The sequence below is a fragment of the Jaculus jaculus genome, chromosome 12 (assembly GCF_020740685.1).
Source record: "Jaculus jaculus isolate mJacJac1 chromosome 12, mJacJac1.mat.Y.cur, whole genome shotgun sequence".
In the NCBI taxonomy this organism is placed as follows: domain Eukaryota; kingdom Metazoa; phylum Chordata; class Mammalia; order Rodentia; family Dipodidae; genus Jaculus; species Jaculus jaculus.
In genome coordinates, this window is record NC_059113.1 from 24660499 (window position 1) to 24687805 (window position 27307).

General features: G+C 42.4%; 1 protein-coding gene across 4 annotated transcripts in view; it reads left to right on the forward strand.

Annotated features, from left to right (window-relative positions):
• Positions 1 to 23299, forward strand: part of Ddhd2 (DDHD domain containing 2) — a 57443-nt gene extending 34144 nt beyond the window's left edge. For 2 of the 4 annotated variants that reach the window (XM_045131422.1, XM_045131421.1), the window contains exons 11-18: positions 3179 to 3274; positions 11151 to 11267; positions 11369 to 11524; positions 11977 to 12079; positions 12212 to 12382; positions 21214 to 21391; positions 22403 to 22510; positions 23134 to 23299. In XM_045131422.1, coding sequence (XP_044987357.1) covers positions 3179 to 3274; positions 11151 to 11267; positions 11369 to 11524; positions 11977 to 12079; positions 12212 to 12382; positions 21214 to 21391; positions 22403 to 22484 — 903 coding nt within the window. In that variant the 3' untranslated portion in view covers positions 22485 to 22510; positions 23134 to 23299. The remainder of the gene's footprint in view (positions 1 to 3178; positions 3275 to 11150; positions 11268 to 11368; positions 11525 to 11976; positions 12080 to 12211; positions 12383 to 21213; positions 21392 to 22402; positions 22511 to 23133) is intronic. The other 2 variants (XM_045131423.1, XM_045131424.1) reach the window with 2 other exon arrangements.
• The last annotated feature ends 4008 nt before the right edge of the window (positions 23300 to 27307 follow it).

Sequence of the window (27307 nt, forward strand, 5' to 3'; positions counted from 1 at the left end):
TGTGATTCTCCAGTACCCACCTAAGCCAGATGCTCAACATGGCATGTGTGTCTAGAGCTTATTTGCAGTGGCTAGAGGCCTTGGTGTATCCATTCTCTCTATCTGCTCTTTCTGTCTGTCTCTCTCAAATAAATAAAATTTTAAAAGAACTATAAAAAAGATTTATCCTGTTCTTTTTTTTTTTTTTTAAGTTTAGAGAGATTTTATTAGTTTAAGAGAAGGAAAGAAGAGGTGGTATGAAGAGCTCCTCCCAATGAGAAAGGGCAGGAGTGGGTAAAGCCTCTCCTGTCCTTTTTATTTTTTAAAAATATTTTTTAATTTATTTATTTGAGAGTGACACAGAGAGAAAGAGGCAGAGAGAGAGAGGGAGAGAGAGAGGGAGAGAATGGGCGTGCCAGGGCTCCCAGCCACTGCAAACGAACTCCAGACACATGCACCCCCTTGTGCATCTGGATAACGTGGGTCCTGGGGAATCGAGCCTAGAACTGGGGTCCTTAGGCTTCACAGGCAAGCGCTTAACTGCTAAGCCATCTCTCCAGCCCCTCCTGTCCTTTCTAAAAATAAGGCTGGTAAGGCTGGAGAGATGGCTTAGTGCTTAAGGCGCATGCCCGTGAAGCCTGAGGACCCAGGTTTGATTCTCCAGGTCCCATATAAGTCAGATGCGCATGGTGGCACATGTATCTGGAGTTCATTTGCAGTGGCTAGAGCCCTCGTGTGCTCTCTCTCTTTTTTTTCTCTGTCCTTCTCTCTGTCTGTAATAAGTAAGTTAACAAAAAAAAAAAAAAAGGCTGGTAATATATCACCACATCAGATACTCTTTTTCTTTCTTTCTTTTTTTTTTTTTTTTTTTTTTTTGAGGTAGGGTTTTACTCTAGCCCAGATTGACCTGGAATTCACTATGTAATCTCAGGCTGGCCTTGAACTCACAGCAATCCTCCTACCTCTGCCTCCCATGTGCTGGAATTAAAAGTATGCTTGGTCAGAAAAGTATGTCCAGCCTCCTGTTTTTTTTTTTTTTAAATACATACATACATACATACATAATCAGTTTCATTGTGCTTTTTTTCCTGGCTTGTGGTACATTTGTTCACTTAACAGATGTTTTGTAAATATTTACTAAGATCAGGTGTATACTATTCCAAGTACTGGGATAAAGTGAAATAAAAGAAATAGAAGAATTACTAACTGCAGTGTTTATAGTTTTGTGGGAAAGACACATACACCACACATTTAAGTGCAATTATGATCAAATAAAGAAAGCACAGAGTGGTATAAGATAATAGGATGAGCCAGGGGTGGTGGTGCATGCCTTTAATCCCAGCATTTAGGAGGCATAGGTAGGAGGATTGCAGTGAGTTCGAGGCTACCCTGAGACTACATAGTGAATTCCAGGACACTCTGGGCTAGAGTGAAACCTTACCTCAAAAAGAAAAAAAAAAAAAAAAAAAAGGATGAATTTAATCAAGTCTTGCAAGGAGGGAAAGTTTCCCTAAAAAGATGAATGGCACTTAGGTTGCGATTTTGATGTTAGTTTGTTCTGTTGTACTTCTGTGTTGGTCACATGTTCTCACTGCTTGTGTCCATCAGTAGGATTATAATCCTCAGGTCTCAGGAATTGACATTTGACCAAACATGAAGTTGTGAGATACCCAGCTTTTCTAGTGTTATTTTTTTTTTCGAGGAGAGGGGTTGATTTCGAGGTAGGGTCTCACTCTAGCTCAGGCTGACCTGGAATTCACTATGTAGTCTCAGGGTGGCCTCGAACTCATGGTGATCCTCCTACCTCTGCCGCCTGTGCCTCCCGAGTGCTAGGATTAAAGGCGTGTGCCACCACACCAGCTTTTTTCTTTTTTAATACAACTTTTATTTATTTATTTGAGAGAAGGGGCAGAGCGAGCAAGTGACAGGAGGGAGGGAGAGAGGGAGAGAGAGAGAAAATGGGCATGCCAGGGTCTAGCCACTATAAACAAACTTCAGACACATGTGCCACCTTGTATATCTGACTTTATTTTATTTTTATTTATTTATTTATTTGATAGAGAAAGAAGGAGAGAGAGAGAGAATGGATACTCCAGGGCCTCCAGCCACTGCAAACTCCAGATGCATACGCCCCCTTGTGCATCTGGCTAACATGGGTCTTGGGGAATCAAATCTGGGTCCTTTAGCTTTGCAGGCAAATGCCTTGACTGCTAAGCCATCCCTCCAGCCCTGTATCTGGCTTTTCATGGGTACTAGGTTATCCAACCTGGGTCATTAGGCTTTGCAGTTAAACACTTTAACCACTGAAGCATCTCTCTAGCCCTTTTCTAGTGTTTTTTTTTTTTTAACTCTAAGTTGTTTGTTTGTTTGTTTATTTATTTATTTATTTATTTGAGAGCGACAGACAGAGAGAGAAAGACAGGTAGAAGAAGAGAGAGAGAATGGGCGCGCCAGGGCTTCCAGCCTCTGCAAACGAACTCCAGACGAGTGCACCCCCTTGTGCATCTGGCTAACGTGGGACCTGGGGAACCGAGCCTTGAACCGGGGTCCTTAGGCTTCACAGGCAAGTGCTTAACCGCTAAACCATCTCTCCAGCCCATTTCTAGTGTTTTTTAAAGTAGTGGTCTATTATTATACTACTGTCATGTCATGGTAGTTATTTTTTTTTGTATTTTTTAATTTATTTTATTTATTTGCAAGCAGAAAAAGTGAAAGTGATCAAGAGAAAATGAGCACACCAGGGGCTCTAGCCATTGCAAATGAACGACAGATACAGATGTATGTGCTACTTTGCACATTTGGCTTTATGTGGGTACTTGGGAATCAAACCCAGGTCATTAGGCTCTGCAAGCGAGTGCCTTAACCACTGAGCCATCTCTCCAGCCCATAATTTTGTTTTTTTGAGACAGGATCTCACTCTAGCTCAGGACTGGAATTCACTATGTAATCTCAGACTGGCCTCGAACTCATGAGGATCTTTCTCTTGGGTAGTGATAGGTGCTCTCTATGCTTCCTTAGCGGTTGTTTTATGAGTGAAATGGTTTTCATTCTCAAAGTTACTCGTATGTTTTTCCATTAAGGAGCTAGAGCAATCTAGAGCAAAGAAAACAAAGTGTTAGGTCTTATTCTTCTCAGAACTAAGACATTGATTGAGTTTATTTTGTCTAGAAATAAAAACAACTTGGTTCTCTATGCCTAGGCTTTGTGTACAGACAGAGATCTTCAGGAGATGGGAATTCCCTTAGGACCAAGAAAGAAGATATTAAATTATTTCAGGACAAGGAAAAATGCAATGGTACGTGACTACTATAGCTTGTTGAACTAAGTGCTTCTTTGACTTCTGGGCTGTGTCCTTGTGATCCATGAAATATACACTCTGGGAAGGTAGGTGGGTTTCTGGATTTTTTTTTAAGCATTGTGGATTAAACCCAGGGCTTTGAACAAGCTAGACAAATACTTTGTGCACTGTGGTATATCCCCACCATTCTTTTAAAACTTGTTTTTATTTATTTGTGAGGCAAGAGAGAGGAGAGAGTAAGAATGAATGAATGAATATGATATGAATGGGCATGCCAGGGCCTCTTGCCACTGCAGATGACTCCAGATTCATGCACCACTTCATGTATCTGACTTTATGTGGGTACTGGGGAATTGAACCCAGGTCATTAGGCTTGGCAAGCAAGCACCTTTAATCTGAGTCATTACCTCCACCCTTCTTTTAACTTTTTTTGGAGGAGAGTGGTTGAGATAGGGTCTTAACCTAGTCCAGGCTGACCTGACACTTACTGTAGTCCCAGGCTGGCCTCAAGCTCACAGTGATCCTCCTACCTCTGCCTCCTGAGTACTGGGATTTAAGGTGTACACTACCATACCTGGGTCTTTTTACTTTTTAAAATTTTTATTCTTAATTATTTCATAGAGAGAGAGAGAGAATGGGCATGCCAGGGCCTCTAGTCACTGCAAATGAACTCCAGATGCATATGCCACTATGTGTATGTGTATGTGGCTTACATGGGATCTGGGGAATTGAACCTGGGTCCTTTGGCTTCAAAGGCAAGTACCTTAACCATTAAGCAGATTTCTCCAGCCTTTTTATTTTGAGGCAGAGTCTCATTTAAGTTGTCCAGGCAAACTTTGAACTTTAAAAAAAAATATATGTATTTTATTTATTTATTTGAGAGAGTCAGAGAGAGAGAGAGACAGAGAGACAGAATGGGCACACTAGGGCCTCCAGCCACTACAAATGAACTCCAGACACATGTGCCACCTTGTACATCTGGCTTACATGGATCCTGGAAAATTGAACCTGGGTTCTTTGGCTTTGCAGGCAAACACCTTAGCCCTCCAGCCTTGAACTTTTTGTTTGGTTTTTCAAAGTAGAGTCTCAGTCTAGCTCAGGCTGACCTGGAATTCACTATGTAGTCCTTGAACTCATGGCAATCCTCCTACCTCTGCTTCCCAAGTACTGGGATTAAAGGCTTGAACTGGGATTAAAGGCTGCCTGGCAGACTTTGAACTTAAAAAAATTTTTTTTAAACATGTTTAATTTATTTATTAGAGAGGGAGAGGACTAGAATGGATGTACCAGGACCTCTAGCCACTGCAAACACACTCCAGAAGCATGTGCCACCATATGCATCTGGCTTATGTGTGGGGAATTGAACCTGGATTCTTAGGCTTCACAGGCAAATGTGCTAACTGCTAACTGCTAAGCCATTTCTCCAGTCCCAGACTTCAAACATTTTTTTTTTTTTTTTTGGTTTTTCGAGGTAGGGTCTCACTGTAGCCCAGGCTGACCTGGAATTCACTATGGAGTCTCAGGGTGGCCTCGAACTCATGGCAATCCTCCTACCTCTGCCTCCCGAGTGCTGGGATTAATGGCGTGTGCCACCACGCCCGGCTGTTTTTGTTTTTTTAAGGTAGGGTCTTACTGTAGCCCAGGCTGACCTGGAATTCACTATGGAGTCTCAGGGTGGCCTCAAACTCATGGTGATCCTCCTACCTCTGCCTTCTGAGTGCTGGGAATAAAGGCGTGAGTTACCATGCCTGCAGAGTTAAAAATATTTAATTTAATTTTTTGACAGAGAAAGAGGGAGGGAGGGAGGAAGAGAGGGAGAGAGAAAGAAAGAGAGAGAGAGAAAATGAGAATGGGCGCGCCAGGGCCTCTAGGCACTACGAATGAACTCCAGATGCGTGTGACCCCTTGTGCATCTGGCTAATGTGGGTTCTAGGGGATCGAACCTGGGTCCTTTGGCTCTGCAGGCAAATGCTTTAACTGCTAAGCCATCCCTCACAGCCCTTAAATATTTTTTTTAAATATTATTTATTTGTTTATTTATTTGAACAAGAGATGCAGGCAGAGAGAGAGAGAGAGAGTATGGGTGTGCCAGGGCCTCCAGTCACTGCAAACAAACTCCAGACACAAGCACCACCTTGTGCATCTGGTTTATGTGGGTCCTGGGGAATTGAACTGAAGTCCTTTGGCTTTGCAAGTAAGTATGTTAACTGCTAAGCCATCTCTCCAGCCCCTTAAATAATTTTTTAAAATTATTTATTTATTTATTTGAGAGCGACAGACACAGAAAGAAAGACAGATAGAGGGAGAGAGAGAATGGGTGCGCCAGGGCTTCCAGCCTCTGCAAACGAGCTCCAGACATGTGCGCCCCTTGTGCATCTGGCTAACGTAGGACCTGGGGAACCGAGCCTTGAACCGGGGTCCTTAGGCTTCACAGGCAAGCGCTTAACCGCTAAGCCATCTCTCCAGCCCTTTAAATAATTTTTTTAAAATATTTTATTATTTTTAAAAAGTTATCATTTTAATGGCCTGCATATCTATGACCTCACCATGCCTGACACTATCTACTCAAGACCATCATAAGAGGAGGAAAAAAGCCGGGCGTGGCGGTGCGCACCCTTAATCCCAGCACTTGGGAGTCAGAGGTAGGAGGATCGCTGTGAGTTCAAGGCCACCCTGAGACTCCGTAGTGAATTCCAAGTCAGTCTGGGCCAGAGTGAGACCCTACCTTGAAAAACCAAAAAAAAAAAAAAAGAGGAGGAAAAGATCATGACATCAAAATAAAGAGAGACTGATTGAGATTGGGGAGGGGATATGATGGAGAATGGAATTTCAAAGGGGAAAGTGGGAGGGGGAGGAAGGGTATTGCCATGGGATATATATATATTTTTTCGAGGTAGGGTCTCACTCTAGCCCAGGCTGACCTGGAATTCACTAGGAATCTCAGGGTGGCCTTGAACTCACAGCGATCCTCCTACCTCTGCCTCTGGAGTGCTGGGATTAAAGGCGTGCGCCACCACGCCTGGCTTGTCATGGGATATTTTTTATAATCATGGAAAATGTTAATAAAAATTGAAAAAAAATTTCATTTTATTTTTATTTATTTATTTGAGAGTGACAGAGAGAGAAAGAGGCAGAGAGAGAATGGGCTCATTTTTAGGGCCTTCAGCGAATGAACTCCAGATGCATGTGCCCCCTTGTGCACCTGGCTTATGTGGGTACTGGGGAATTGAGCTTTGAACCAGGATCCTTAGGCTTCACAGGCAAGCGCTTAACTGCTAAGCCATCTCTCCAGCCCTAATATTTTATTTTTATTTATTTATATATTTGACAGAGAAGGAGGTAGAGAAAGAAAGAGAGTTCAAACTTTTTTAAAAGACATTTTTTAATTGCCTCTCCCCTATAACTGACTGCTGCCCCCATATTGAATGACCCACAGTCCCCATGGGGTTGATCTGCATCCCCAACGAGGAAGGCCTCTTCAGAAAAGGGGCAGGGAGGAGGAAAAGGATAGTACCAGCATGTGATATTTATATACAAAATATGTCTAAATCTAATAATAAAAAAGAAAGACAAAAAACCATTTTAAAAAATATATTTTATTTTTATCTATTTATGAGAGAGAGAGAGAGAATATGGGTGTGCCAGGGCCTCTAACCATTGCAAACGAATTCCAGACACATGTTCCATCTTGTGCATCTGGCTTACATGGGTTCTGGGGAGTTGAACATGGGTCCTTAGGCTTCACAGGTATGCACAGGTATGTGCCTTAACTGCTAAGCCATTTTTCTCCATCCCCCAGACACTGAACTTTTTTTTTTGTTTTTTGTTTTTTCAAGGTAGGGGTCTCACTCTAGCCCAGGCTGACCTGGAATTCATTGTGTAGTCTCAAGGTGACCTTCAACTCATGGTGATCTTCCTACCTGTGCCTTCAGAGTGCTGGGACTAAAGGTGCCACCACACCCAGCTCATCACTGAATTTCTGATCCTCTTAATTAGCTGGTATTGTAGGCCTGTGACACCATGCTCAAGATCTCTTTTCTTTCTTTCTTTCTAATTTTTCATTATTTATTTGCAAGCAGACAGAGAGAATGAGAATGAATGGATATGAATGAGAATGAATATTAATATGGGCACACCAGGGCCTCTTTCCACTTCAAAGGAACTCCAGATGCATGTGCTACTTCATGCACCCCCCTTCACATGGATCATTTACCCAGGCCATAGGCTTGTCAAGCAAGTACCTTTATCTGCTGAGCCATCTCTGCAGCTCCCATTTTTTTTTTTCTTTTCCTCTCTCTCCCTCTCCCCACCCCCAGGTGGCCTGGATCTCACTATGTAGTCTCAGGGTGATCTCAAACTCAAAGCAATCCTCACACCTCTGCTTCCCAAATGCCAGGATTAAAGGTGTGCACCACCATGCCCTGCTGGTTCCTCTTTTGTTGCCAAGGCCAAGCTCAAAGCTCCTGGACTCAAGTGGTCCTCCTGCCTTAGACTTCCTAGTAGCCAAAACTACAGGTGTGTGCTACTATGTCTCGCCAGTTTTGATCGTTACACGTCTGCTCTTTTAAAAATTAAACATATTTTCTCTATACATAGTCTTAAAAATATTTCTAGTTTTAGAATTCTTACTTCAAGATTCCTCCCTCCCATCTAGGTTTTTCTTTTTATAATAGCTTTGTTGAAATGTAATTCACATCCCATACCATAAAATTAGCCTTTTAAAAGTATACAATTCAGTAGTTTTTACTTGACTCATAGTCTTATTACAATTACCATTGTCTAATTGTAGAATATCTCCATCACCCCAGACGAAGTCCTGTACCACTTTGTCATCAGTCCTCCTCCTCCCTGTCCCAGCTTCTGCCAGCCGCTAGTTTATCGAGTTATGGAGGTTGGGTTTTGCTTATTGTTCCATGTAAGTGGAATCATACAGTATGCAGCCATTTCTCACTGGTCTTTCACTTAGCATAGTGTTCTGAAGATTTATTCATGATGTGGTTATAGACTTCTACATTCAGTTTTTCTGAACTCATTTCCATCATTTTTTTGGGAGGAGGGGTTGGTCTAAAAATTTATAACCCTCATACCTCAGCCTTCTGAGTACTAAGACATTGGCATGTACTAACGTGCCTGATTCCATATCTTTTTTATTTTTCCTTTAACTGTTTTTAGAGCGGTTTTGAAATAGGCTCTCCCTCTAGCTGGCACAAGTGTTGAATTAAGTAGTCAAGAGGTGGATTATGTTAATTCAGTTACCACACTTTATTCACTCTTCACACATGTTAATTAGGTCAGGTCCAGGTCCCTTTCTCTTTTATCCTTTCAACTAGCTTTCCCCCTGAGGAACTCAACTGTCATATCATGCCACCCCCCTCCCCAAAGTGTCTGGGTTCTTTTCCATGCCAGGGCTCCCATGCACTGTTTCTTCTCTCGCTGGATATCAACACAAAGAGGGACATAGAGTTTGCCTCTCTGAGTAGAGTGACAGTGTTCTGAGCTTTTGCTTCATACATACATACATACATACATACATACATACATACATACATATATATGGCATGCACCACCATGCCAGGCTTTAGTTCTGTATTTTATTTTTATTTATTAATTTGAGAGAGAGTTACAGAAATAGGCAGGTAGAGAGAGAGAATGGGCGCACCAGGGCCTCTAGCCAATGCAAATGAATTCCAGATGTGTGCATCACCTTGTGCATCTGGTTTATGTAGATCCTGGGGAGTCAAACCTGGGTCCTTTGGCTTTGCAAGTAAGTGCCTTAACCTCTAAGCCATCCCTCCAGCCCTTTTGCTGGGGTTTTTATACCCATTTTTTCCTTAGTCACTCTGGCTGCTGATATCTACTTAGTGCTAGCTTATTCGCATATCAGCGTGCAGCTGATCTCTGGTGGTGGCTCCTGGTTGCCATGATTATGTCACTTCTAGGTCAGTGCCTCATTTTTACTATTACTAGTGCTAGTGCTCCCAACACTAGCCCAGACTAACCTAAATAGAATTCACTCTGTAGTCCCAAGCTGGCCTCAAACTGATGGTGACCCTTCTACATCTGCCTCTCAAGTGCACCACTGTACCTGGCTTTTTGAATTTTTTTATTTTTTGAGGTAGAGTTACACTCTAGCCCAGGCTGACCTGGAATTCCTTATATGGCCTTGAACTCATGGTGATCCTCCTACCTCTGCCTCCCAAATGCTAGATTAAAGGTGTGCGCCGCCACGCCCACCTTTTTAAAACTTTTTATTGACAACTTCCATACATGTAGACAATATAATATGATTATTATCCCCTCCCATCATCCTCCCTTTTCCACATCCTAAATCTTCCTCCACCACTGAACCCCTTTCCATTTAGTCTCTTATTTTGATACCATTTTCACCTCCTTTTATATAGGTCTTTTGCAGGTAGTGTCAGCCACTGTGAGGTCACAGATACTTTGCAAAGCACTCCTCCCTTTCTTTTGGTTCTTACACTCTTTCTGCCACCTCTTCCACAGTGGTGCCTGAACCTTTGGAGGGCCTGTAAGAGATATTTCACTTAGTATTGAACACACACTCCACTGTCACGTCTCAGCACTTTGGTGAGTTTTGGGTCTCCCTAGTGTTTGACTGCCATCTAAAAAGAGAAACTTCTCTAATCAAAAGTAAGAACACTGGCTCCATATCTTTTTGTTTTATTTTACTTTATTTGAGAGACAGCGAGATAGACATCATGAGTACGCCAGGGCCTCCTGATGCAAACAAACTCAAGAAGCATGCACCACTTTATGCATATGGCTTATGTGGGTCCTTTGGCTTTCCAGGCAAGCACCTTAACTGATAAGCCATCCCTCCAGCCCTGGTTCCATATCTAAGTAGTTATTCTTTTCCAACATTAGAGCAGTTCTTTTGTAAGACCCTGTTCTTGATCCTGGTTTGTTTGTTTGTTTAATTTATTGGTTTGAGAGCGACAGACAGAGAGAGAAAGAGGCAGAGAGAGAGTGAGGATGGGTATGCTAGGGCCTCCAGCCACTGCAAACGAACTCCAGATGCATGTGCCCCTTTGTGCATCTGGCTTACATGGGTTCTGGGGAATTGAGCCTCGAACTGGGGTCCACAGGCAAGCGCTTAACTGCTAAGCCATCTCTCCAGCCCTTGATCCTGTATTTGTATTATAATCTTAGAGACATTGTACTTGCCTTGCTTGCTTTACAGAACTCTTTAGTGATCCTCAGTGTTTCTTCCCACAGTGCTCTGCTATTGTCTTTCATGGTGGATGCCCAAAGTTACAACTGTTGCCAAAATGACTGTGTACATTTACATTATTTTAAAGCATATAGGGCTGCCAACTCAAAACAAGGAGACTATTGCTTTTAGTACCTCTATCTTGTGTTCTATTTCTAGATAATTTGCTGTCATTTTAAAACTTTCCCAAGCATCCTTTTATACCAGTCGCTATTATTTATTTATTTTTATTTCTATTGACAACTTCCATGATTGTAAACAATATCCCATGCTAATTCTCCCTCCCCCCATGTTCCCCTTTGAAACTACACTCTATTTCATATCCCCTCCCCCTCTCAATCAGTCTCTTTTATTTTGATGACATGATCTTTTCCTCCTGTTATGGTGGTCTTGTAGGTGGTGTCAGGCACTGTGAGGTCATGGATATCCAGGCCATTTTGTGTCTGGAGGAGCACGTTGTAAGGAGTCCTACCCTTCCTTTGGCTCTTACATTCTTTCTGCCACCTCTTCTGCAATGGACCCTGAGACTTGGAAGGTGTGATAGAGATGTTTCAGTGCTGAGCACTCCTCTGTCACTTCTTCTCAGCACCATGGACCAGTATCTATTTTTAACATGTAGTAAAATATTTTTTTATTCCTCAGAGTTTTCATAGAACCACCATGTCAGCTTCAGAGGCAAGCATGCCCAAGGAGTCTGAATGCTGCAGTGGTGCCAAGGACGCTAAAGAGGATGACTGTTTAGACATTGGCATTGGGCAGGTAACAGGATTCTCTTTGGCCATGTCTTTCCGGCCACTGTTGGTAAGACAGGAGCACATGTAACTTACTAGTGGGAGACGCTCTTTATTTTCTCCTTCCAGGTGTCTGTAAAATACCCTCGGCTCATTTACAAACCAGAAATATTCTTTGCCTTTGGATCTCCCATTGGAATGTTCCTTACAGTCCGAGGATTGAGAAGAATTCATCCCAGTTATAAATTTCCAACATGCAAAGGTTTCTTCAATATCTATCACCCTGTAAGCATTGTATATTTGATGTGGTCTTACCTGAGTATTAGGGCTTATTGGCAAGTAGCATGTAGTTTTATGTTGTATTGATTTTTTTATTTCCTTTTTTTTAAAAAATTCTTTTAAAAATATCATAATTTATTTGAGAGAGAGAAGGGGTGGAGCAGATGCATGTGCCACCTTTTGCATCTGGCTTACGTGGATACTGGGGAATTGAACTTGGGTCCTTAGGCTTTGCAGGCAAGCACCTTAACCACTAAACCACCTCTCCAGCTCTGATTTTTTTTTTTCTGTACCATTTGTTAATAATGAGACAACTGGCAGTAGTAATTTGGAAGTGATAAAGTAGAACAACTGTTACTTTCTTTTTAAATGAACTTAGAATTATTTTTGCCTAAAATACATAGCTCCTCAGATTGCCTTTATCATGGATAAATGTAGCTGTTATTTTTCCTATGTAGTTTGATCCTGTGGCCTATAGGATTGAACCAATGATAGTTCCAGAAATAGAATTTGAGCCAATGCTTATTCCACATCACAAAGGCAGGAAGCGGATGCACTTAGGTGAGTCTGTATATAGAACTTGCTGGTTGGTACTGGATCATCTGGTGAGTACAAACTAAATGGACCCCATCCTGTTCTGCTCTGTTGGACCTTAAACTCTGTGTCATTTAGCAATCTTTATCTGTGTTTCAGAACTGAGAGAGGGCTTGACCAGGATGAGTATGGACCTTAAAAACAACTTGCTGGGGTCACTGCGGATGGCCTGGAAGTCTTTTACAAGAGCTCCGTACCCTGCTTTACAAGCCTCTGGAAAAGCAGAAGAACCTGAAGCAGAATGTGATTCAAGTTCAGAGAAAGCCAGTGGTGAGTGACACTGTGTGCATCTCATTGCTTTTATGTGGATGCACGTGCATTTGTGTGCGTGTGTGCACGTGTGCATATAGAGACCAAAGGACAATCTTGGGTGTTATCCTTAGGAATTCTATTCACCTCTTCTTGAGGCAGGGTGTCTCATTGGCCTGGCGTTCACCAATTAGGCATGACTGGCTAGCCAGTGAGCCCCAGGGATCCTCCAGTTTCCCCTCCATAATGCTGGGATTATAAAGGCATGCCACCACACCCAGCATGTTTTGTAGGTATTGGGGATGAAATTCAGGTCCTCGTGATTATAAGATAAGCACTTTACTGACTGACCTATGTCCCCAGCCCCTTACTTCATTTTTGTTTGTTTGTTTTTTGAGGTAGGATCTCACGCTAGCCCAGGCTGACCTGGAATTCACTGTAGAGTCTCTGGGTGGCCTAGAACTCATGGCAGTCCTTCTATCTCTGCCTTCCGAGTGCTGGGATTAAAGGTGTGAGCCACCACACCCGGCTTCTTCATTTTTTTTTTTTAATTTTTATTTATTTATTTGAGAGCGACAGACAGAGAGAGAAAGACAGATAGAGGGAGAGAGAGAATGGGCGCGCCAGGGCTTCCAGCCTCTGCAAACGAACTCCAGACGCGTGCGCCCCCTTGTGCATCTGGCTAACGTGGGACCTGGGGAACCGAGCCTCGAACCAGGGTCCTTAGGCTTCACAGGCAAGCGCTTAACTGCTAAGCCATCTCTCCAGCCCGGCTTCTTCATTTTTTGAAAAAATATTTTATTTATTTGGGGGGGGGGAGAGAGAGAAAGAAAGAGAGAGAAGGAGAGGGAGAGAATGAATGAGAATGAGAATGAGAATGAATGGGCATATCAGGGCCTCTAGCTACTGCAAACAAACTCCAGATGCATGTGTCCCCTTGTGCATCTGACTTTCGTGGATCTTGGAGAGTCGAACTAGCTTTGCAGGCAAGTGCCTTAACCACTAAGCCATCTCTCCAGTCCTTCTTCATTTTTTAATTTAAGCATGCAGAATAACAAGAGTTCCGTATGGCATTTTCAAGCATGCTTAAATTTTTGTTGATCTACCCCACCCACTGCTTCTCTCCTCCATCTCTCTGCCCCCATTCTACTTTACCCTTCTGTAGCAGACAGCTTAAGTTTTGTTGAGATGAATTTCCAGACCAGGAACAATTATGGAGGAAGGGACTTATTGAAACTTTCAGATCCAGGGGAATTCCATAATGGCAGAAAAAGCTGGCCTCCTCTTACAGGACCAGGCAAGAGAGAGAGAAGCCAAAAGCCACACAACACAGCACACTTCAGGAACTCCAGCTAGGCACGCTCTGCCTATCTTTAGATTGGAATCTCAAGCCCACCACCACACCTTAAGATCCACCCAATGACACTGCCTCCAGCCAGGTGGTTGCAGATGCAAGCTACAAGCTAATAAAACACTGAATATATTGGGGGCCATCTATTCATACTACCACACCTTCCATGCTCAGTATTTCCTCTTCTACTGGTCATATCACCTGTGTTCTATTACTCTTTCCAACCCTCTCCCTTAGCCTCTCTTTTTCTGCCCCTCCTGGCCCCTTTCTAGTTTCCTGGCCTCTACTCACACTCAGTTCCACACAAAAACAGATAAGAATTAGACACTTAGAGTCACATATGAGAGAAAACATTTGTCTTTCTGAGCCTGCATCACTGTACTTAATACTTTCCAGTTCCATTCATTTTCCTTCAAGTTGTATTTATTTAAATGTTTATTTATTTATTTGAGAGATATAGAGAGAGACTGGGGATGCCAGGGTCTCCAGCCACTGCAGACGAACTCCAGATGCAGGTGCCACCTTGTACAGTTGGCTTACGTGGGTCCTGGGGAGTTGAATCTGGATCCTTTAGAAGTGCCTTAACTGCTAAGCCATCTTTCCAGCCCTTCTGCAAATTTTATAATTTCACTTTCCTTTACAGCTAAGTAAAATTCCACTGGCATTTACATAATGATTACCTACATCAGGTCAAATAAGAGGGACTCCATGATGTGGAGTTCTTACTCTATAGGGGCCTTCTTTTCATGTTGTTTGCGTAGGAGCTATATATGAAGTCATTTTCTTTCAGTTGTGCTAATATTTTCTATCATCAATAACCACAAATGATGGGAAAATGTTACATATGAGGAAAATCAAGTAGCTTTGAAAACATTCTCTTTTGGAACTGTGGGAGTGATGACAAATGCCTCCACTGGGAAGTACTTTGCTGTTATAGAATCAGTGGCTGTGTACCGTGAGCAGTTTTATTTTCATTGCTAGACATAGCTAAGATAGCGGTCATAGCTTCACAGTTTATGGAAGGAATGGCATTTTTTTTTGAAGCTTACAGATCTAGGGGAACTTCCATAATGGCGAAAGAGAGAAAATCCACCAAGAGCAAGAGCAAAACCCAGTAGCCAAACAGTAGGTAGCCCAGGCAGAAGCAGACAGCTCTCTACATACCATACGCTGGAATTCCATAGTTTTTACTAGCTTAAGATAGTTCCAAAGTTTCAAGTCTCATCTGAGATTTAAGATTGTCTCTTAGCTGTGAGTCCTCTAAAATCAAAACAAATTATATACTTTTAACATATAAAGGCACAGATTAAACATTTTCTTTTTTGTAGATGTGACAATTTTATTTTATTTTATTTTTTCTCAAATTTTATTAACATTTTCCATGATTATAAAAAATATCCCATGGTAATACCCCCCCCAAGAATAAACATTTTCAACTGTTATAAGGCATAATAAGGAGAGACTTGATCAATATAAACTCAGCAACCATTAGGCAGACATCTGCAGTTCAAGTCTGATATCCATGACCAGTAACAAGTCTCTAGATTTTCCCATTTGCCCCTCTAGGTGGGATGAGTAGCTAAGGAAAACTTTCATTCTGAGCCAGTAGCATTCCATAGTAGCCCTTGCACGTCCGGTATATAAAAAAAAAATCTTTGTATCTCCATTCAAACCGTGATCCATCTTCCAATGCCTTCACCAGCCTCTTTTTTTTTTAAAAAAATTATAAGTTATTAAATTTAGGGGAAATCACAAATGGTAGGGTTACGGGAACCCACTGTCATGTGGAAACACTGTATAGTTTATAAAGTTCGCTTAAGAGAAATTAAGGTATTTGGGGGGGAAAAGGAGCAGAACTGCAAGCACATGGACTTATGAGAAATAGACTTTTGAAGAGGAATTAGAGTAGAGCCGCAGACCCAAGGAAAGTAGAGCCTAGGAGCTTGTGTAGGGAAACTTAGGGGACCCGCATGGTATCTTCCACGTAGGGAAGTTAAGAGGGCAAGTGGTGAGGCAGAAGAAAACATGAGAGGGTAGATACCAAGCAGAGAACAGGAGATTCAGAGGAGATGAGTAATGAAGAAAGTTATACTCATGGTCACTATAAGTTTAAAGAAATTACACAGGTAGCAGCCCCAGAGTTAGTGAAAAGCACCCATGTGGTAGATCTGGAGTATAAGGAAAGTACACATATGGTAGATTAAAGACCAGAGGAAAACCATGCATGTAATCAAATTGAGAAATTAACCCCAAAACTATAAATCAGAGGCAATCAGAAAAGTTCCCTCAGACCAAGAAACAGTTTTATGCTTTCTCCTGCCCCCAGACTTATGTTTTTGCAGTTAGGTTTGCATTACTGGTAGAAATCACCTGACCAAGAGCAGCTTTTGGGAAAAACAAAAAAAAGGGCTTATTTTGGTTTACAGGCTCTAGGGGAAGCTCCATTATGGCAGAGGAAAATGATGGCATAAACAGAGGTGGACATCGCTCCCTAATCAACATAAGGTGGACAACAGGAACAGGAGAATGTACCAAACACTGGCATGGGGAAACTGGCTATAATGCCCATAAGCCCGTACCCAACCATACACTGCCTCCAGGAAGCTTTAATTTCCAGTTGCCATCAGCTGGGGACCTAGCATTCAGAAGACCTAAGTTTATGGGGACACCTGAATCAAACCACCACATTCTGCCCCTGACCCCCATAAACTGATAAGCATGCATTGTGTAAAATGCAATGCATTCATCCAACTTAAAAAGTCCCCATAGTTTTTATCAATCCTAATGAAGTTCAGAAACATTCCCATAGTCCAAGATCTTTTTACTGAGCCATAATACCAAAATAGCCCTATAACCAAAAACCCCATAATGGCACAGAATAAACATTCACTGCAAAAGATGGCATTGGGCATAGCAAAGAAATATTCAACCAATACAAGATTTAAACAGGGCAAACATCAAACTCTGTAGTTCCACATCCAACAACTCAAGTTAGTGACAAATCTCTAAATCTGATAAATCTAACCAGCAACAAGTCTCTGGAGTTCCAATTCTGCCCCTCCAGCTGCCCTTCTCACAGTCCTGAAAAACTTCATCTGGAGCCAGTAGTCTCTTTGGCAGCCATATCATGGTCCTGGCATCTCCACTGGGTTTTCACTGCAACCCATGTTCTATCCTCATGGCCCCATCGGGTCTCCATGCAGGCAATCCTGCTTTACACTGCCCATGGCCATTTCCAAAACACAAGACCGTGTTGCAAATTTGATGACCCTCTCTTTCCTGCATTTCTCCGTGATACCAGCTAGGGTGCCAATTTGTTAATCCAGGGGGAATAAAGCAGACTTTGAAGAACAGGATACTCCTTGAGTACTCAGGCCCCTTCAAAAGAGTCTACAGTCTTCCTGTTGCCCCTGTGCAGGTTAACTGGCCCAATCTCAAGGGTTGTAATGTCTCATACAATTACAGCTGAATAGGCAGGAGTTTCAGCCCAAAGATTTAATTTCTTTGCCATAGCTCTCTGCTCACACCAGTCCATTTCTCTTTTTTATTAATTTATTTTTTATTAATAACTTCCATGATTGTAAACAGTATCCCATGGTAATGCCCTCCCTCTACCAACTTCCCTCTTTTAAACTCCACTCTCTATCATATCCCCTCCCCCTCTCAATCAGTCTCTCTTTTGTTTTGATGACATGATCTTTTTCCTCCAATAATGATGGTCTTGTGTAGGTAGTGTCAGGCACTGTGAGGTCATGGATATCCAGGCCATTTTGTGTCTGGAGGAGCACATTTTAAGGAGCCCTACCCTTCCTTTGGCTCTTACATTCTTTCTGCCACCTCTTCTGCAATGGACCCTGAGCCTTGGAAGGTGTGATAGAGATATTGCAGTGCTGAGCACGCCTGTCACTTCTTCCTAGCACCATGATGCCTTCTGAGTCATCACAAGGTCACTGCCACCTGAAAAGAGAAGGTTCTCTACTAAAAGTGAGAGTAGAATTAATACCTGGGTGTGAACAGTAAGAGAAGTGCTTAATGGGTAGTTTGATGAGCATAGTATATACATTTAGCCAGACAGCAGCAGGCATTATACCCCTAGGGCTCATGGCTACCCAGTTGTAGGTTTTGAGTATCAGGGATGTATTCTGTCCCAAGGAGTGGGCCTCCATTCCAATTAGAGGGCAGTTGGTTTCCACAATGACAGACGTGCCACTATTGCACCCGTTGGCTCATTTAACCTGGCTGGCAAAATATAAGGCTTGCAGTGTCCACTGTTGTGTATCTTCTTCACTGGTGATTTTTCTCTCTCCCATTTAACTATATGCAGCATGGCTTTTTCCAGCTTTCTGTCAGCTGGTCTACATGTAGGAGGTTCTCAGCTTAGCTCCAGCAGGATTTCTTAGTGACCTTGCAGCCCAAATATGTGGAGTCTTCAGCAATAGGGTCTTACCATCTATTCCTGGTGGGAAACCAAGGTCCTTGGCAATGGCCTGTAATGTTTTGGGGGGCATCAGGGACCTCCCTGGCCAACAAATCACGGAAGGTCTCCCATCCTTGGCACTGAATATTTTCTGAGTGTTCCATTGTCCAAAAAAGTAGGTTTCCATATGATATATTTGTATCTTCTCAGATTTTGATTAGCCCTCCCTTCATCTTTCCTTTACTCAATCTCTTCCCCTGACCTCACTTAGGCCTTTTCACCCCCATTAATCTATTCTACTGACATATATACAATACCATCCTATCAAGTACCCCATTCCTTTTCTTTCTGTTCCCATTGTATCTCATTTGTAGCTTACTGACCCCTGCTACTGAGTTTTCTTCCTACTCACACAGAAGACCAATCATCTATAGCTAGGATCCACATATGAGAGAGAACATGTGATGTTTGGCTTTCTGGGCCTACACCAGACCATTTCTATGCAAAGCAACCCTGCACAAGTACTCAGGACACAGGCGTAACAGCAAGCCTCTGACACAAACTACTTCTAGCCCAGTCCAGGCAAAGCTCTTCCTCACCCTCACAAGCCAAACCTCACAGTACATAGTTCTTAGTGCATTCAGGTCTTTCAGCTCTGACCAGAATTCAGTCCATTAAGCTGTACTTACAGCACTGCAAAGCATCTCTCAGGCCAAGATTTCAAACCATTCCACATTCCTCTTGAAAATCAGCACCAAAAGACCAAAGCCACACAGTCAGGTGTCTAGCAGCAAATGACACCACTCCTCGGTACCAAAATGACTGTTGCAGTCAGGTTTGCATTGCTGGCAGAAATCACCCGACCAAGAGCAGCTTTTGGGAAAAAAGGGTTTATTTTGGCTTACAGGCTAGAGAGGAAGCTCCATGATGGCAGGAGAAAACGATAGCATGAACAGAGGGTGGACATCACCCTCTGGCCAACATCAAGTGGACAACAGGAATGGGAGAGTATGTCAAACACTGGCATGGCAAAACTGGCTATAATACCCACAAGCCTACCCCCAACCATACACTGCTTCCAGGAGGCTTTAATTTCCAGTTGCCATCAGCTGGAGAAACTAGCATTCAGAATACCTAAGTTTATGGGGGACACCTGAATCAAACCATCACAGATGTGTATCCCTGTGGCCCAAATGAAGAGAGGTAGGCAGAGCTGAGCTGAGTGGAGTTGGGGGTTGGGTAAGGTTTTCACCAGCTGCTGCTTTTTTTTTTCTTTCTTCGAGGTAGGGTCTCACTCTGGCCCAGGCTGACCTGGAATTCACTCTGTAGTCTCAAGGTGGCCTCGAACTCTCAGTGATCCTCCTACCTCTGCCTCCCGAGGAGTGCTGGGATTAAAGGCGTGCGCCACCATGCCCAGCTGACTTTCACCAGCTTCTTTATCAGGGTCATCATGCCCTGTCTTATGCCACATCCTAGCAGTAGCTCCTAGAACCATGTGCATTTCATGACCCCCTCTGCATTTTTCATGTTTCCAAAAACCAGTACCAGATGTGCAGGACATAGCCATATTTTTTTATTAAACCTTTAATTTATTTTATTTTTATTTTTTGGTTTTTCAATGTAGGGTCTCACTCTAGCTCAGGCTGACCTGGAATTCACTATGTAGTCTCAGGGTGGCCACGAACTCTTGGAAATCCTACCTCTGCCTCCTGAGTGCTAGGATTAAAGGCGTGTACCACCATGCCCGGCAATTTTTTTTTTTAATCAGAGAGAGAGGGAGAGAAAATTAATGCAACATGTGCTGTCTTGTGTGCATGTGCTACCTTTTGCATCACCTTGTGTCTGGCTTATGTGGAACCTGGAGAGTTAAACATGAGCCCTTAGGCTTTGCAGGCAAGTACCTTAAACACTAAGTCATCTCTCCAGCCCCACAAATATATTCTTGCAAGCTTGTTTGGAGGTTCTAGCAAGGGAAGGCAGCTAGTCGTATACCCTTGACCGATGACCAGCCCTTCTCTATTAGGGGAAGGTCATCATCTTCAACCACCAAGTATGCAGCTTCAGGAGGGACATACATTGAGTGCTGAGGGAGGAAGGGGACACTTGCCTAGTCAGCCAGATCAGCTGACTCCACCCTGGAGGTCAATGGGGTGACAGATGGTGCAGCCTCATCCTATAGCCATATATTTTTTTTCTCCGCTTGGTTTTTTGAGGTAGGTTTCAGTCTAGCCCAGGCTGACCCAGAACTCACTATGTAGTCTCAGGGTGGCCTTGAACGCAAGGCAATCCTCCTACCTCTGCCTCCCAAGTGCTGGGATTAAAGGCATGTGCTACCATGCCCATCTTTACAGTCATATTCTTTTTTTTTTTTTAATTTTATTTATTTATTTATTTGAGAGTGACAGACACAGAGAGAAAGACAGATAGAGGGAGAGAGAGAGAATGGGCGCGCCAGGGCTTCCAGCCTCTGCAAACGAACTCCAGACGCGTGCACCCCCTTGTGCATCTGGCTAACGTGGGACCTGGGGAACCGAGCCTCGAACCGGGGTCCTTAGGCTTCACAGGCAGGTGCTTAACTGCTAAGCCATCTCTCTAGCCCTACAGTCATATTCTTAATTCAGAGATGAAATAAACCGTGACCTTGAAGGGCAGGTTTCTTCTTTTTTAAAGAGTTTGCATTCCTATCATTCAGACTTTCCTCAGGCATCCTTTCAGTTGTTTCAGTGTAAAATAGTTGGGCCATCTTCCTTCCAAATGCTAACCAGTCTGTGCCTGTAAATTTTTAGCTTGTTTGAATTTCTCCATTTAAATCTTATTTCCCTCAGTTCCGTATCTTAAGCCAAGTGCATCAGTCCATTACAAATTTAACCTTGATCACACACTCTGGGCATGGGAACTTTTGTTTTTGAGGAATGGGCAAGGACTTGGAACTTGAAAACTGAAGATGCCTCCCAGAGCAATAAGCCAAGTTCTATAGACTATTTTGGTGAGGTGTGAAAATGCTAAGTAACTGCCGAGAGAAATATATTTGGAAGATTTGTTTATGAACAAAATTCTCTATGGTCTTTTTTTCTCCTTTGAAAGTTCTTCCACATTTGGATGTTAACCCAGAAGAGACTCTTGAGGCAGTTAAAGAAGAAGTGCCACCCATCAATGTAGGGATGCTGAATGGAGGCCAGCGCATTGACTATGTGTTACAGGAGAAACCCATTGAGAGTTTTAATGAATATTTATTTGCTTTACAAAGCCATCTGTGCTACTGGTAAGTCTTTTGTGTGTCTTGTGTCCTGTGTCCTCCTTCCCCTACACTCTTAAATATTCTGCTTGTTTACTTTTTTAAAAAACAGTATTTATTTGGGAGAGAGCAGGTGAGAGAGTATGGGTATGCCAGGGCCTCTTGCTGCTGCAAAGAAACTCCAAATACACATGAGACTTTTTGTGTCTAGCTTTATGTGAGTACTGGAGAATTGAACCCAGGCTAGAAGGTTTTACAAGCAAGTGCTTTTAACCAGAGAGCCATCTCCTTAGCTTTTTTTGTTGTTGTTGTTGTTTTTTGTTTTTTTGAGGTAGGGTCTCGCTGTAGCCCAGGCTGACCTGGAATTCACTATGTAGCCTTGGAGTGGCCTTGAACTCTTGGCGATCCTCCTACCTCTGCCTCCCGAGTGCTGGGATTAAAGGTGTGTGCCATCACACCTGGCTCCATCTCCTTAGCTTTAAAAAGAAATAAATTTTTATTTATTTGAGACACAGAGGGAGATAGAATGGGCATGCTAGGGCTTCTAGCCAGTGCAAGTGCCTGGTACTACCTATACAAGATTATAATAATGGGAAAAAAAGATGATGACATCAAAATAAAAGACTAATTGAGGGGGTATGATGGAGGGTGGATTTGTGAAGGGTAAACTAGGAGAGGGGAGGGAATCATCATGTATTATTATCTATAATTATGGAAGTTGTCAATAAAAAATTTTAAAAAGGGGGTGCTGGAGAGATGGCTCAGCAGTTAAGGCAGGTTTGATTCCCTGGTACCCACATAAAGCCAGGTGCACAAAGTGGTGCATGTATCTGGAATATGTATGTAGCAGCTGGAGATGATGGTGTATCCATTCTATTCCTCTCCTCTCCCCTCCCCTCCTCTTTTCTCTCTCTCCTCTCCCCCTCCCTCTCCTCTCCCCTACCCTCTCCTCATATTTTCCAGTAGTTACAAAACAATCCAAGATGATTGCATACATAGCATCTGGCACAAGTTGTCCCATCTTTTCTCATCACACAGGGAATCTGAAGATACAGTTTTGCTGGTCCTCAAAGAGATCTACCAAACCCAGGGGATCTTTCTTGATCAGCCCTTACAGTAAAAACAATCCATCTGTAGCTGCTTAATGTAAGTTTTTAATGCAGGATAATGTTAACATGTTATACGAAACAATGGAGCCTCATGTTTTTTTATGATTATACCTTTCTGGTGCCCATTACCAAGATTTAACCTCAGAATTTTTGTAGTTCTCATTCTCTAAGAGTCACCATGGTAGGGCTGAGGAGATGCTCAGTGGATAAGGCACTTATTTTGCCAGCCCGAGGACCAGAATTTGGACCCTCAGCACCCACATAAATGCCCATGAGCATGGTGGCCCACCAGCAATCCCAGTGTTCAGGAACTGGGGATGAGATCCTTAGGGAAAGCTGGCTAGCTACAGTCATCAAATTACAAGCTCTGGGTTCAAGTGAGAGACTGTGCCTCAGTAAATAAAGTGGAGTGCAATTGAGGAAGACACCTGATGTCAACCTCTGTCCTCACATGTGTGTGCACATGTGTAAGCAAGTGTACATATATCCACATGCAACAGACATGCTCACCACACACACACAGCACATAAGTTGCTGTGGAAACAGTTACACTTTAATTATTGATACCTCATTCAGAGATTTACAATGCATTCTCGATGGTTACTAGTTGCCTTCTAGTTGTGACTGCTTGATGACCACTTCTCCCACTCTTTCCTCTAGACAGACTTTGAGGAATTCTTCCTGTGAAAATCCACCTGTTTGTTGCTGCATTCTTCTTCTCAGCTACATATTTCCTGCATGTCGCCTGCCACTTACTGACCATTGAGTCTTGGGAAGATAATCTTCCTTTTAGGAAGTGAGCTTAAAAGTAAAGACATTACTTTTACTTCTGGCTTCATATAAATGCAGTAGTCTTTATTTATAGCTAAAGAATTTGCATCTTTTAATTATTTGATTATAGGTGCCACATTTTATTATTACATGGAAAGGAATCTAGTCTATTTTGGGTTTGGTTTCCAGTGTTACTTAGAAAAATTTCAGGAAGTTACTCCTTATCTTTGGAAAATGTTATAGTTAGGGGTCTGGGGATATGGCTCAGTGGAGGAAGTCCTTACTGTGCAAGCCCAAGTATGGATTCCTAGGCCCTATGTAAGAAGCTCTATGATGTGGTAGACTTGTATAATCCCAGCATACTTAGGGCAAGACGGGAGGAAGAGACAGGACAGTTTTGTGTAAGTTTGAGGTCCAGCTAGCCTGGCAAAGTGAGCAGTGAACAATGAACAAGAAGAGACCCTGCCTCAAGTAAGGTGGAAGGCAAAGAATAAAACCTAGAGTTGTTCTCAGACCTCCACACACATATGTACAATGGCACACCTGCATTCACACATGAGCATGTACACACACACACACACAAAAGGAAAGTGTTCCAGATAGAAAGCAGATTCTTGAAATTTAGAAGGTGCTTAGGGATACAGTCATTTCTGTGTTATCTGTATTGGAAGACCTAATATGGAAAAAGCTGTTGCTATGTTTTTAAAGTTCTTTTAAAATTTTTTACTTACGTTTGTGTGTATGAGTGAGCTACTTTGTATCTGGTTTAATGTGGGTACTACGGAACCGAACTCAGGTTGGCAGGCTTTGCAAATAAGTGCCTTTAACCTCTGAGCCATATCCCCAGCCTAGACTTTTTTTTTTTTTTTTTTTAACTATCCAGTGTCTTTCCTTTGTTTACTGTATGAAGACAGGAGTGTACTTAATAAGAGATCTGACAGATTGATGCTGTTCATTGTTTTTGCAACTGCTTTGGCTTCTGTTAGTCAAGTCATAGGTCTCCCTTTTGAGGCAGGGTCTCACTCTAACTCAGGCTTGCTTAGAACTCACAGCATTTCTCCTCCTTGAGCTTCTCAAGTGCTGGCATTAAAGGTGAAAGCCATCATGCCTGGCAGGGCCTTATCCTTTCATACTAAATTTCAAATTGGGGGACGCAGGGCAAGGTTTGACAACAGTTATTTGATCACAGTGATTGTGAAGGTGGAATTGTAAAAGCTGATGAGCCTGAGATAACCTGGCCTTTCCCATGTTCAGGTTGTAAATGAGATCTTTCAGTGGTGCCCTAACGGTGAAATACTTGGAAGTTATCTGCCTCTTCTACTTGAGTGATGGTGATAGGGTGATTTCCTCTTTAAAAACATTTTGTAAATACCATTGCCTTCTGAAGTACTATCCAGAATGCTTTAACAGGCCCCTGGCACAGGCAGTGTTAGCTGAGCAAGCAGGTCTGACTGGGGAAGAACTCATTCTCTCACCCTAGAGGTTTTGGAGGCAAAGGTAGAGGTGTATGTCAAGCTGAGCCTTTCCTTGTCATCTGCTTGTGGAGTCGTGCTGGATGAGTAAGCCACGAAGTTTGCAGTGATGGAATACCTCATCTTCTTTACTGTATGAACTGAGTAAGAATTGAGAATGAAGCCGGGCGTGGTGGTGCACACCTTTAATCCCAGCATTTGGGAGGCAGAGGTAGGAGGATTGCCATGAGTTCAAGGCCACCCTGAGACTACATAGTGAATTCCAGGTCAGCCTGAGCTAGAGTGAGACCCTACAATACCTCAAAAAACAAGAAAACGAGAGAGAGAGAAAAAAAATTGAGAATTAAGGATGAAGTAGCATTTATTCTACACCAAAGGGGAAGTTTTTGTAAGGATGCTGTCTTCAAGTGTGTTTACTCTTTTCATTATTAGATTAGGTACTACTGAGAGAAAGCCAAAGGAAAACCAAGAGTGAGTTCTTAAAACCAAAGACGGGCAACTTCAGCTTGGAGAGCTAGATAAACACTGTACTGAGATGCTCCTTCCTGGTGGTGAGGAGCAGGTGACTTGCCTGTGTGTCACCTCTGCCAGGTGTGGTGTGATCATGGCTGTGCACACACAAGTTCGTCAGCATGGCTGAGGTTCTTTATTTGGTCACATGTTACTTGCACCACTTCATCTGTATTGGGTGTAGTCTCTTGACCAAGCCCATTGTTAACTTTAGTGTAACATTGTTTGTGTATATCATACCTACAGAATTAGTATTGCTTAATCTCAGTAAGAGACTGACTGTTTGCATGGAAGGATTAATACCACTGATTAGATTTTCTAATATTTTGCACTTTGAAAATGTTTGTTTTCTACATGATTATATTTAAGACTTTAGTAAATACTGAAATAAAACTATTGACCAGTTGCCTTTTACTTGGCCTCATAAATCTTAAAAAATATTTACATATTAACTATTTTATCTTCTGTGTATTACTAAAATACATTTAAAACAAAAACTTTAGGGATGGAGAGATGGCTTAGCAGTTAAGGCGTTTGCCTGCAATGCCTAAGGACCCAGGTTCAATTCTCTAGTATCCATGTAAGCCAGATGTACAAGACAGTGCATGTGTCTGGAGTTCGTTTGCAGTGGCTAGAGGCCCTGGTATGCCCATTCTCTCTCTCTCAAATAAACAGAGAAATAAAACATTTTTTAAAAAAGTTTTGGGGGTTGGAGGGATTGCTTAGTGGTAAAGGCGTTTGCCTGCAAAGCCAAAGGACCCAGGTTTGGTTCCCCAGGACCCATGTAAGCCAGATGCATAAGGTGGCCCATGCATCTGGAGTTAATTTGCAGTGGCTAGAGGCCCTGGTATGCACATTCTCTCTTTCTCTCTCTCTCCCCTCCTCTCCCAAATAAATAAATAAAAATAATAATTTAAAAAAAAGTTTTAGGCAGAGAAGTAATTTGTAAGTTCTTTTCCCTTGGTTAGTATTTTCATTGTCATATGCAGATATAGTTCAGAATTTGAAGTGTGGCAACTCTGGTAAACGCAGACTGACCTTAGTATTTAAAAAGAAGTACTACTGGGCTGGCGAGATAGCTTAGCAGTTAAGGAGCTTTCCTGCAAAGCCAAAGGACACATGTGCACAAGGTGGCACATGCATCTGGAGTTCGTTTGCAGTGGCTGCAGGCCCTGGCACACCCATTCTCTGTCTTTCACTCTCAAATAAGTAAATAAAAATAAAATATTAAAAAACAAGTTCTACAGATAACAGTTTAACACACATAACACATGAGGAATCTAATATTTATGTTCTACCTCCTTAGAAAAAAAGTGCATACCCAACATATTCTTTGAACAAGAGATTTAGTAAAGGAAAAATGCATTGAAATGTGTTTTAAAAAACATTCTAGGCGTGGTGGTGCATGCCTTTAATCCCAGCACTTGGGATGCAGTGGTAGGAGGATCACTGTGAGTTTGAGGCCACCCTGAGAGTACATAGCAAATTCCAGGTTAGCCTGAGCTAGAGTGAGACCCTACCTTAAAAACAAAACAAAGCAAAAAAATCTAGGAAGATATACATAAGACAAGGTTATATTTAGACGAGATCAGATGTATTCAGGGTGGTGTTATATTTAAAGTAATTACAACAAAGAGAAGGTAGCTGTAGTTTGTACTGCTTTAAAGTATCATTTCTGAAGATGTCCCGTAATTGTTCCTTTTATCTCCTGCAAATAAGAGATTTGTTCTCCAGATAATACCTGTTATCTTTCTTGCCTGCCATAGTTAGTTGACCAAGTTGATTTCAGGTAAGAAATACATTGGCACAGTTAAAAACAAACGAGGTAGGAACAATAATGTACTAGTGCTGAGGCTGCTCTGCTGGACATCTTCTTGTTCATATGTGTTGTTAGTAATTAAATTGTGTATGCTCAGTGTTCAAGATGGACAGCAGTACTAGATGGACTTGAGTAAGATACTTGAAACAGTAGAAAATGAGCCAAAATTGGACATTATCTTATTTATGGCTCAATGGAAATATCACCACAGAAAGTATCAGAATCAAAATATTTCAGTTGGTACTGGCCTATATTTTAAGAT